The sequence below is a fragment of the Patella vulgata genome, chromosome 5 (genome assembly GCF_932274485.2).
Source record: "Patella vulgata chromosome 5, xgPatVulg1.2, whole genome shotgun sequence".
Taxonomy (NCBI): Eukaryota; Metazoa; Mollusca; class Gastropoda; family Patellidae; genus Patella; species Patella vulgata.
Genome location: NC_065883.2, coordinates 40718711 through 40732368, shown reverse-complemented (window position 1 = coordinate 40732368; position 13658 = coordinate 40718711). Strand labels below are relative to the sequence as shown.

The 13658-nt window shown below is 35.4% G+C and overlaps 1 protein-coding gene across 1 annotated transcript in view; it reads left to right on the top strand.

The window, feature by feature from the left end:
- Nucleotides 1–13658, top strand: part of LOC126821486 (AT-rich interactive domain-containing protein 4B) — a 338016-nt gene that overhangs the window by 189632 nt on the left and 134726 nt on the right. The window contains exon 14 of the mRNA XM_056101477.1: nucleotides 1961–2226. Within this exon, the coding sequence (XP_055957452.1) occupies nucleotides 1961–2226 (266 nt within the window). The remainder of the gene's footprint in view (nucleotides 1–1960; nucleotides 2227–13658) is intronic.

The window sequence follows — 13658 nt, the reverse complement described above, 5'->3', positions numbered from 1 at the left end:
AGATTTTAATGTATTATAAATGTTTAATTACCGAAAAAAGTAAAAATATGCGACAACTCTTGTTGACTGCCAGAACGATATAGCTGCTGTAGGCGTTTGTTTCTTTGTCTGGCAACCTATCTTTATCTGATTTTGTTGAAACTTGAAATGTAAGTTTATAACCCAAAGATCTCGGTTCCTTTCGATATTCGTGCATATCGGACCGTAACTTTCTGAATTATGGCCCCTGATTGTACGAAAAATCATGTTTTTAGCCTGTTGTAGAGGTCACAATTTTGATCTGATTTTTAAAAAAACAAAACATGTGAATATATCACCTTTACACACTAAGATTTTGGTTCCTTTTGATAATCGCGTATATCCTACGTAACTTCCTGGATTATGGCTCCTGATTGTTCGAAAAATAGCATTTTTAGCTTGCGGAGTCTATAGAGGTAACAATTTTTTTTTCCGATTTTAAAAACCATTTAAATATTTCACCATTCCACCATAATGAAGGCTGAATTCGAATTTCGGGAAAATCAAAATGAAACTGCCCGACAAAATGGCCACTCTTTGTACGCAAATTGTGTAAAAGTATGCAATATGAAGGTTGTGGACCCTCTAGAGGTCTCAATTTTTATCCGATTTTGATGAAACTTAAAACATATCTTTATATCCCAAAGATCTCAGTCCCTTTTGATATTTGCGCATTTCAGACCAAAAATCCTGTTTGTTTTTAGCTTGTTCTCTATCCATCTCTTGGAAATGTGGGCGTATCCTGCCTGCCTGGCAGCCGCTGGTTAGATGAAACTTGAAATGTATGTTTATATCTCAAAGATCTTGATTCCTTTCAATATTCACGCATATTGGTCTGCAACTTCCTGGATTATGGCGAATGATTGTACAAGAAATTGCGTTTTTAGCTTTTGGTCCCCCTACAGGTCACAATTTTGATTCGATTAAAAGAACATTCAAATATATCAACATTACACCATAATGACGATTGAGATCGAATTTCGTGAAAATGGTACCGAAACAGTCGGACAAAATGGCCTCTCTGTGTACACAAATAGTGTAAAAGTATGGTATATCAAGGTTGTGGACCCTATACTGGTCACAATTTTGATCCGATTTTGTTGAAACTTAAAACATATGTTTATGTCCCAAAGATCTTGGTTCCTTTCGATATTCGCGCATGTTGGTATGTAAGTTTCTGGATGTAAAATTGCTTGAAATTTTATGTTTTTATCAAACCAAGAAACTAGCAATCTGATTAAAACACAGACCCTATTTCGTTCTGTTTTTTATAGTTCCAAATTTTATTTTACTTGTCTTTACTACACTACTCACTAGGATCTTGAAGAGTTGTTATATAACCCGCGTTGTGGTTGATGTGAGGGATTAGTCAATGAAACGATCTGTTGCGGCAAGTTGTTGGCGTGTGATGCACAGAACTGTGGGTATCCTACTCGAAACATCAACGTTGGTTGGTTAATCAAATGTTTGATGTCATAGGCTCAAAAGCGGCTCGTATGATGCCTGATGTGACCTCCCACTACAACTGGTCAGATCTTCATATAGTAGAGGCCATCAAAAGTGTAAAAAAAACGAAACGAAATATAGATCTGTATTTTAATCAATTGGGAAACAAGCAGAAACACTGGATGACTCCTATCGATTTTTCATTTTCTCTATCTCTGTGAAAATGTGTACATGATGTGACCTCCCACTACAACTGGTCAGATCTTCAGATAGTAGAGGCCATCAAAAGTGTAAAAAAAAATGAAACGAAATATAGATCTGTATTTTAATCAGATTGAGAAACAAGCAGAAACACTGGATGACTTCTATCGATTTTTCATGTTCTCTATCTCTGTGAAAATGTGTACATGGCAACTGCCTGTTTCACAACTTAGTAGCTGCCTTATTAATGTTTCAATGGTTATATCCTAATTGGCAAACCTGTCATTTTAAATAGATTACTAGACGCAAATCTGGCCGTGGAGAAGAATGTAGGAAAGATGATGAACAGAGTGAAATAGAAGAAAAAGAAGCTAAGAAAAAATTCAAAACTGACAAAGAGAAAGATGAAAAGAAAGATAATGACAAAAAACAAACAAGAAAAGATGCAAAAGAAAAACGATTGGCTATTCAAGATTCATATTTTGAACAAGAAGTTAAAGATGATTATTACTCTGTTAAAGACGAAATATTGCTTGGAGCTAAACGAGAAGAATCTGGAGAGTGAGTTTTAATTTTGAAAAATAATTATTTTCTTTTATTCAGTTTCGAATGTGTTGCTGTTTCCATTCAGAAACAATACAAAACTGCGGAAATGCACTGCTGTTTTTATTAGAGGTAACTAGTGTATCTTAATAGCAGGCCAATTGCCTACACATGAACATAAACAGTTCATATGGGCGGCTTATCTGACGGCCCCATTTCACCCGCAAAGAGATGCACTTTCAAAAGTGAAAATGGACGTTTTGTTTGTTTTTTTTGTCTTAATAATAAGTAATTGCGCTACCAATCCTCAGACATTCAGCAATTCGTCGTGGCATGCGCCTAATCAACCGTCCAATCAAGGTTTGGGGCAATCTGACCCACTCCTCTTGCAGTGCCACGGCCAATTCTTGCCGTGTTGTCGCACTGAGAAGTAGTAATAGTGAGATTTGTACGTTTATGGTATATATTTCTCAATTTTTAGTAAATTTGTATGAATATTGGTAAAATTCTAATTATCGCAACAAATCTAATACGAAGAGGCTAAAATCTGTAGGTACGGTGTGTTAATTAACAGGGATGAGAAATTGACTGAAAGGTGATATAATTATCACTAGGGGTGAAAATCTCCGCGACGGTGCGTTTTCTGTACCGGTGTGTTAATTAACGAATGGGTTAAAAACGACTGACACGGTGTGTATTCTTTGTTTGGTGAGTTTTCTCGAAAGCGTGTTATAACTGCAGCAAAGGTGATTTATCAAGGACCAGCAGGGTTTATCTGATGCCAAAAGTTATCATCCAATTGTTTTAAAATTGATATATGTTGTTAACATTAGTGAGATGAAGAAGTCTATTTAATTTAAATAATTTCCGTTTATTACGTCTAGAGTTATGGGCCTTGTTTCACTTTGTTGAACCTTGTGAACACTCTAATGCCAAAAGTTAACATCTTAACTTTGTAAAATTTATATGCAATATTTAAATTAGGGAAATGAAGAAGCCTATTGAATTTCAGCAATTTTCGTTTTTTACTTCTAGAGTACAAATTGGCGTGCACGTTAAAGATCCCTTGGCAGTTGGAATTCGATATAAGAGTAGGCCGTAGTGCCGCTGACGGGCAAAATTTCCCTCATAGCACACTGTATGGCGTATGCCCGTCTTCATTAGCCCAGTTCGGAGCAAAACAGTAGGACGTTAAACCCCATTTCATTTCATTTCATTTCTTTCTGAAATTCATATGCATTATTTAAATTACTGAAACGAAGAATCCTATTGAATTTCAGCTCTAACGTCAAAAGTTATCATCTGATCTTTCTGAAATTTATATGCATTATTTAGATTACTGAAACGAAGAAACCTATTGAATTTCAGCAATTTCCGTTTATTACGTCTAGAGTTATGGCCCTTGTTTCACTTTATTGATCCTTGTGAACGCTCTAACGCCAAAAGTTATCACCCGATATTTGTGAAATTTATATGCTTGATTTAAATTAGTTAAACGAAAAAACCTATAGAATTTCAGCAATTTACAATAATTACTACTAGAGTTATTTCCCTTGTTTCACTTTGTTAAACCTTGTTAATGCTCGATTGATGAAAGTTATCATCCGATAGGTATGAAATTTATATGCATTTCAGCAATTTCTGTCAATAATTTCTAGAGTTATGGCGATTGTGAACGTTTGAATGGCTAAAGTGATCTTGTGATCTGTATGAAATTTATATGCATTATTTAAATTAGTAAAACGAAAAAGCCTGTCAAATTTCTACAATTTCTGTAGATTACCTATAGAGTTGAGACCCTTGTTTCAATTTGTAGAACCTTGTGAACTCTCAAACGACAAAATTTATAATCTGATCTGTATGGAACTGTCTTGTAAAGGCTCCCAATTAACTACAAAGGAATAAATATGCGACAACCCTTGCTGACCGCTCGAACGATTTAGCTTTTGTGGGCGTATGTTTTGTTGCCTGGCAACCTATTTTTCGGACTATTCAATCCAATAAGAGCTATTATCATTTTAATCTACATGTTTATCTCGTGGTTTCTCCATTGTCGAACATTTTAATCCCATTGATGTGAGCCGACAATATGTATAAACTAATCATAGATGTTACGTCACATATTGTAAGAGTATATAGCACCCCAAATCAATATATTATCCGTTAATTTGTAAATCAATATATCCGTAAATTTGTCTGCGATATCACTTTGGTGGAAGCGGCCGTGACATAAAGCTATTTCACACACACACACACATGGTTATAATACAATAATCGAAAACTAAAGTAGAAATCTCGTGAGATGCGTGAAATTACAAGAGATGTAAACATGACAATTATCACGTTAACTTATAAATCAATATATCCGTTAATTTGTCTGCGATATCACTTCGGTGGAAGCGGACGTTAAAGGAGCTAAATCGCTAATATGTGGGACCTAGATATTGACACAAATGGGTCGCAACTGATTTACATTCAATCATTTCTGTTTTTACTGTAATTTCTAATCAATTTTGTTCGGCGAAATACGCCAGAAGTCTCAATCGAATGACAATCTATAGCGTCTGGTTATTCCAGTCTACACCGATAGTATTTATTGCGCATGCTCTCCAGATTAGAACATGACGTCACCGTTTGACATGACGTGTGGAATATGCCTAGCCTCGTTTTTCGAGTCATTTATTACAAATGGCACTGAAACGCATTATGGTACACGATTCGTGTACCATTTGTAAAATGTTTATTTTGTCTTAAATATTGGATATCAGAAGCCCATCTTTTCCCGATAAGATCACAATATCAATGTTGATTTAAATTGACAAATAATTCGTATTTTCAATGTCGAAGATTTTGGATGATATTGAGTTAGAGACTTAGCTACTTTAAATAAAGCTATTTTACACAAATACCCACACATGGTTATGTATAGGATATTAACCTACCCGAGGTTGATATGGTAGAGAACGCGCGGGCGAAGCCCAAGCGTTCTCTACCATATCAATCCGAGGGAGAGTAGGTTTATATCCGACATATACAACGCCATTTCACCCTTAAATTTAATGAGCTCTTCCATTAAAAGGCAACAACGATTCGATAATTGCTTGATAGTTTCCGCCAAATAGCGAAAATTACCGAAGTAATCACGTGCAATTACGTGCATGTTTTTGTTTATACGTCGCCATTTTGGACTATTGAATTGAAAACAAAATGGATAGTAATACGAAGTCAGACGAATAATCAATCCTTTTTAGCCAACATATTGACGATGGAATAGATGTGAATGCAAATATTGACGAGGATCTATCCAAAGCCTGCAGAAAATTTGGACCAAAAAGCATTCTTTTCCAAGAATTCTGACAGCGAACCATGATTGAAGGTTTTCGGTATGTTCAGAGAAGGATTTGACCGACTGTTTTAAGTGGACTGTAACCAAAAATACTTTACAAAGGAACTCTTGGGCGATAAATACTTTCAAGTCTTGTAGTGTGTGGAGAAATAATCGCAATGTGGACGAAAAGAAAATTCTGAAAGATGTCTTAGACATGGATAACCGATCTAAATACATGTATGTCGATAAGTACGGCGTCTATTTCGGTCCTGAATGTTAGAAACTGTACCATAACAAATTTTAATTGTCAAAAGAATAAAAATTTATTTCTATGTTTTTTTGTATTATTTCGATCATCTACGTCATCAGTGGTTGATATGAGCCGAATATATTGACCTGAGATGACGTCATTAGCGGTTGATATGAAACCTGTCATGACGTCATCAGCTGTTGATATGAACGAATATATCAACCTATGATGATGTCATGACAGGTTGTTATGAGATATAACTGCTATGGACATCAAAGTAAAAACTACCGCCGGTTGTATATAATACAATGATCAAAAACTAAAGTAGAAATCTCACTAGACGCGTGAAACTACAAGAGATGTTATCGTGACAATTATCACGTAGGAAGAAAGATTCTATTTTGATGGCATATTCTCAGGTTTATGATAATATTTTGAATGGGGTTTATGTTTAAAAAAAAGAAAGAAACAAGCTGAGAAATGTCGACAAATATTTCGATTGGAATAGTGTACTGTAAGTAGTTAGTCTTAAAACTCTGGATAATAGAGGACCCTCGAAGAGTCTTTGGAAGATCATTCCACATTTTAGCTTCTCTGATTGAGAAAGCATATTGACCAGAACGTTTATTATATTTAGGAATCCTCAATATGCTACGATCACTTGAAGAACGAAGGTTGGATCGCCGAGGAGTATAGAAATCAAAGAGTTCTTTTAAATAACTGGGTGCAGTGTCAGAATAAATTGATTTAAACACATTCACAAGAGCTATTTGTAGGCTGTTTAAAGCTGTTTCCAGTGCTCCTAATAGAAGAGAATTTGCATAGTCCATATGCGCTGTTACTAATGCTCTAACAATACTCTGGCAAGCATCAGTATTAAGATTAGAGCGTATTCTCGAAATAGCTCTCATTTGATGATGCATTTTCCGTATGATCCATATGATCAGTTAATCTCATCAATTAATTAGCACCTTAGTGCCAGCTAGTGGTCAGGAGATTAAGATTGTATAGAAATCAAAGAGTTCTTTTAAATAACTGGGTGCAGTGTCAGAATAAATTGATTTAAACACATTCACAAGAGCTATTTGTAGGCTGTTTAAAGCTGTTTCCGGTGCTCCTAATAGAAGAGAATTTGCATAGTCCATATGCGTTGTTACTAATGCTCTAACAATACTCTGGCAAGCATCAGTATTAAGATTAGAGCGTATTCTCGAAATAGCTCTCATTTGATGATGCATTTTCCGTATGATCCATATGATCAGTTAATCTCATCAATTAATTAGCACCTTAGTGCCAGCTAGTGGTCAGGAGATTAAGATTGTTGATTGGACAATCATCAAAGAAGCCGCCACAGCTGTACGCGTGTTCATTTAACATGTGAATTAAAATAAGATTTTGCGTGTACGATAGGTCTGTTATTATTTTCAGATACCGTGACGTTATCAAAATATGAGTCCCTATAGAAATGTCAATTTCATAGTCAAGAAATGCTTACGTTCAATTTCGTGCATTTTGGCTTTGATGTAAATATCAATATTATTCAGAATATACTCAATGGCAGACTGAGAATCGTCGCATTTCGGCTCATTGGTCGTTCTCATTTTTTCGACCCATTGTGATAAGAGAATTTTAAACAGTAATATTCCAGATGCATTCCTTACTTTGCATGCCGTATGAAGAAGCGACGGTAAACGGAATTTAGCTATCAATAAAATTCTCTTCGAAAAGAAAATTATTGGCCATTTTGTTTATTTCCATTTAAGGCCTATAGATTATATTTTTAAAGATGATATCATTGATATGAGATATCGTGCATTTTGGCTTTGATGTAAATATCAACATTATTCAGAGGATACTCAATGGAAGACTCGAGAATCGTCGCATTTCGGCTCGTTGGTCGTTCTCATTTTTTCGACCCATTGTGATAAGAGAATTTTAAGCAATAATATCCCAAATGCATTCCTTACTTTGCATGCCGTAAGAAGAAGCGACAGTAAACGGAATTCAGCTATCAATAAAATTTTCTTCGAAAAGAACATTATTGGCCATTTTGTTTATTTCCATTTAAGGCCTATAGATTATTTTTTTGTCCCCCGCCTTTCGAAGAAAGCAGGGGACTATTAAAATGGGTTCGTCCGTCTGTCTGTCCGTCTGTCCGTCTGTCTGTCTGTCCGTCACACTTTTTGGGACACAATAACTCTCTTCCTAATTGAGCTAGAATGTTCAAACTTGGTGTATGTGTTTATTAGGTCAATGCCTTGATGGAGTTCGAAGATGAGCATTTTCCGCTTAGGGTAAGCAGAGATAAGCAATTTGATTGGTTGATGCTTTGGGACACGATAACTCTCTTCCTAATTGGGCTAGAATGTTCAAACTTGGTGTATGTGTTGATTAGGTCAATGCCTTGATGGAGTTCGAAGATGAGCATTTTCCGCTTAGGGTACGCAGAGATAAGCAATTTGATTGGTTGATGCTTTGGGACACGATAACTTTTAATTGAGCTAGAATGTTCAAACTTGGTGTATGTGTTTATTAGGTCAATGCCTTGATGGAGTTCGAAGATGAGCATTTTCCGCTTAGGGTAAGCAGAGATAAGCAATTTGATTGGTTGATACTTTGGGGCACGATAACTCTCTTCCTAATTGAGCTAGAATGTTCAAACTTGGTGTATGTGTTGATTAGGTCAATGCCTTGATGGAGTTCGAAGATGAGCATTTTCCGCTTAGGGTAAGCAGAGATAAGCAATTTGATTGGTTGATGCTTTGGGACACGATAACTTTAGTTCTAATTAAGTGAGATTGATGAAACTTGGTATATAGTTTCATTACAGTAATACCTTGACTAAGTTTGATAATGAGCATTTTCTGCTCAGGGTAAGCAGAGCGATACGCAATTTGATTGGTCGAGACTTTGGAAAACAATAACTCTCCTACTTTGATTGTCCCCCGCCTTTCGAAGAAAGCAGGGAACTATTAAAATGGGTTCGTCCGTCTGTCTGTTTGTCTGTCTGTCCGTTCCGCTTATGGTAAGCAGAGATAAACAATTTGATTGGTTGATCTTCGAATTGAGTAAATGTTCATGCTTATTGTCCCCCGCCTTTCGAAGAAAGCAGGGAACTATTAAAATGGGTTCGTCCGTCTGTCTGTTTGTCTGTCCGTTCCGCTTAGGGTAAGCAGAGATAAACAATTTGATTGGAAGCTCGTTTATATAGTTTATGCTTTAGTTCTTGAAGAAGCTTTCCAATGTATTACCCCTGTAATTCCTCCTCTTTTATCTGTACAATATTTTCGAAAAAAATGAAACGAAATCCACTTATGTATACATTTAGGTTACATTATAGCCTACATGTCCCGACTCAACTTGCCACATTACATGTCATAATATTATAACCAGGTATTGATAAAAGCATCAATTGAGCAATTCCAATACAATCCAATACAATGAATATAGGCAAGGTAAATAAACAAATAAATGGAAAAAACAAATTGAAAAAGAAACTATTATAAATTAATTAAATATGTAGTATGCAATAATGAATTGACATTTAATGACAGAAAGAAAACAGTGAACTTTGCACAACTTGCAGCAAGATGGAAAATAGACCCGTTGATACAACCTAACTCTAGATCTGTAGGCATAGAGCATGTTTTCCCCTTAATATGCTATAATTATTCCATCAAAAACATTGTATGCTTAGACTATAAGTAAAGATATACTGTTTGATTGTTCAATACTTTGTAAAAGATAATTTGTGATAAATTTATATGTGTCCTCTAATTATTTTCCTATTTCGGCGGGGGACATCAGCCTCACTGTTGGCTTGTTTAAAGATGATATAAGATATCAAACAATCACCACTTGGATTAATTATTCGGAGTAAATAATGAGTTGTCAACGGCTTTATCATTGACCCGTGACAGTTGATTAGTAATAGTATTACTCAATGACACACACCTGCATGTCGATTAATTTACATCATCAGCCACATGGTTTCGATTAACACTCAACGGCAATCTCTACGATCAGAATTTTTTTTTTTTCTGCCACTTATCAGAGTGAATCGCATGTAAGTAATCAAAAACATAATCGCCAAAACCAAATATTTATGGATAATGTCTTGCACGCGGTGTCTGGGCCAATCAGCAAAGGAGTTGTGTGGACAGCATGGCAACAGGCGGAGTTTAACTATATTTTTGGAGGGTTTTAAAACTCGATTGTATCCGTTCAAAATCAATTCATCGACAATATTTTGATCATATTTATAAACTAAAGATGCGCCGCTTTACAATGATGCCAATTGTTATGCAAGAGGAATGACCGGTCGTCCCGCTGCGAGCGAAGACAAATAACTAATTTCGCCGAGAATTTTAAGAAATAGGACAGATTTAAGAATATGGTACTCTTACAAAACGTTCAAATACAGGTGTTTTAAACTGTTTTATTGCTATTTTGATCTTCTGTGTCGATAGATAGTATATCTATAGACTCATTTTTGTGAAAATCTCAATTTCGTTCAAAATCAATATTTTCACTTATTTTGTCTTTATCTCATTATTGATTCTCCCGCATTCCAACTCATTTAGATGCGGCCGGTCACAAATAAATCAAAAAAAAAATTTCTGTCATTTAAATTATTGACCCCAAACCCAAAGGGAATTTTCATTTGTTCATTGTTGTACGCAGCAAAAAAGAGTGCACAGTGTAAAAAGTGCTAAAGACATTTAGTATTAGCCTATGATCAATAAAAATAAAGTTATTTGATGAAAAAAAAATCTCCTTGATTCTCTTGTTTTTCATTGCTGGTCTCCTGTTTTTTTCATACCTGGGGGTTGACACGTCTGGCAATTTGATTGGTCACGACTTTGAAACATAACAACTCAGCTTTTAATTGAGGTCAGGTATAGATGTTCATTAGGCGAATGTCTTGACTGAGTTCGATCAAGCACATGGTTGAGACTTTGGAACACGATAACTTTGGTTCTAATCTAATTGGGTGAGAGTGATGAAACTCCAAGTACAGATTCATTATATCAGTACCTTGACAAAGTTTGCTGATGAGAATTTTCTGTTTAGGCTAAGTAGCAATAAGCAATATAATTGGTCAAGACTTTGGAACATAACAACTATGCTTTTAATTGAGGTAGAATGCTCATTAGGTGAATGTCTTGACTGAGTTCAATGATTATCATTTCGAGCTAAAGCTAAGCAGGAGCTAAGGAATTTCATTGGTCGATGCTTTGAGACAAGATAACTTTGATTCTATCTCATAGAGAGTGATGAAACTTATTGTATAGTTGATAATCAATTTGTTGGCATGTTCAGAACGAATCGGAAGTACCCCAAAATATTGCCGACAAAATCAAATTTTTATTGCCATTTTTATTTTTTTATCGCAATTTGTGACCTGACAGTGTGAGCCCTGGACGCAGCCTTGATACCACAATGCACCATGTGGGGTGTCTGGGAGTTTGTTTACGTATTGTATAGGTTTTAAATCTCGTTTGTGTTCTTTGAAAATGAAATTATCAGTAATACTTAGGTCATGTAACTTATAAACTAGATGCCAAGTATTATGTAAGGAGATTGACCGGTCGTCTGCTGTGTGTGGCGAAAAATATCACAGAGAATTTTAAGAATAAAGAAAGATTTAAGAATACAGCACTCTTACAAAACGTCCAAATAATATTGTTTTAAAATGTTTTATTGCTATTAGCCGTAATATAAAAAGTTTTTAAGTATATACTGGTAATGTAAGTGGTCGTTTCAACAGTAGCACACACTTTACATTTAGGTCTATTATATGGTTTGCATCCTCTATAAAAATTACTGTCAACTACAGACACTTCAGGTGTTTTCAGTCTATTCGCTTGCAACATTTGACCAATAGTCTTACACAGTGTTGGTATTTGAAAATTTTTCCTGTCAGACATTTTACTGAAAATAAAGGAGCATAACTCTAATCGTTATTTAAGCAGACGGATTCCGACCACAATTAAAAATTGCTTGTCCACAAAATTTTCAAATTTGTACATAATAAAAAATAGGCACACCTTGTTATTTTTCATATTTAATTCAAATTTATGTCAGTAATCTTCCTACAAAATTACATGAAAGAATTAGAATGAAAGCATGCCGACCCATACCTGTTTCAAATTTACGCACCTAAAAAGTATGTGCACATTGTTATTTTTCATATTTAATTTGTCCGTGCGGTATTCAATTTATTTCAGTAATATTCCTACAAAATTACGTGTTGTTGTAGTGTTTAAAATTTTTTTGCCAGTAACCATCGCTCTATAATGCCAAGCGAGTGACATCATCTGCTAAATAATAGCATTCGACTCTCGCAAGCACCATCGTCTAAAACAATTAACTATCGGATATATTAATTTTGGGTGTTATATACTGTTCCTACATATTGTCAGCCAACATCAAGGAGATTAAAATGTGCAACAATGGAGAAATTACAGGTTAATCACGTAGATTAAGTTTATAATCACTCGTAATGGATTGATACATTATCGTTATTTTTCATATTTAATTTTCATGCTTTATTCAAATTTAACAAATATGTTAGTCCCAAAATGACCTAGTTTGTGTCAAGTGGACACCATTTCTCTCTCTCTCTGTATTCAAATTTATGTCAGTTATATTCCTACAAAATTGCGTCTTGTCGTAATACGATAGAATGACAGCGTGCCGACTACTGCTGACCCGTACCTGTTTCAAATTCACGCACCTAAAAAGTAGGTGCACATCGTTATTTTTCATATTTAATTCCTGTGCGGTATTAAATTTATTTCAGTAATATTCCTACAAAATTACGTGTTGTCGTTACAATAGAATGTCTCTTTGATGTTCAATTGGGCATGTTCATGGTTGAACATTTCGGAAATAGCGTAGTATATGTCCAAAATATACGGGTGAAATAGCATCACTGGGATATCACGATTTTTAAACGCCCACATTTTCATGTGGACATATATTGTCGTCGCCCCTGTCCGTTCGTCCACAATATGTTTGTGCACACTTGACAGGTCACAATATCCTGTAGCTATTCACGCATATCGGATCGTAACTTCCTGAATTATGGCCCCAGATTGTACAAAAAAATCATGTTTTTAGCTTGTGGTCCCTGTAGAGGTCCCAATTTTTATCCAATTTAAAAAACCTTTTTAATATATAACCGTTACACCCAAATGATGGTTGAGTTCAAATTTCTGGAAAATCAGACCAAAATTGCCGGACAAAACGGCTGCCCCTCATAAGAAAATAGTGTAAATATATGGTATATCAAGTCACAATATTGATCTGATTTTGATGAAACTTGAAATATATCTTTATAGCCTAAAGATGTTGTTCCTGTCGATATTCGCGCACATCGGATCGTAACTTCCTGAATTATGGCCCTAGATTGTACGAAAAATTGCTTTTTATACGCTCACATTGAAATGTGATTCGTATATTGTCGTCGCCCCCGTCCGTCAGTCAGTGGACGCTCTAGAGGCTAAAGTTAATATCCGATTGACTTTAAATTTATACACAGTGTTTAAGGTCATGAGACGAAGAAGCCTATTGATTTTGAGCCATTTCCGATAACTACTGCCAGAGTTATGGCCCTTGATAACTAAAAAAAATCTTGCGGACGCTCTAGAGGTCAAAGTTAATATCCGATTGACTTTAAATTTATACACAGTGTTTAAGGTCATGAGACGAAGACGTCTATTCATTTTCAGCGATTTTCAATAATTACTTCCAGAGTTATGGCCCTTGATCACTTCAAAAATCTTGTGGACGCTCTAGAGGCCAAAGTTAATAACTGCCAGAGTTATGGCCCTTGATCACTTCAAAAAATCTTGTGGATGCTCTAGA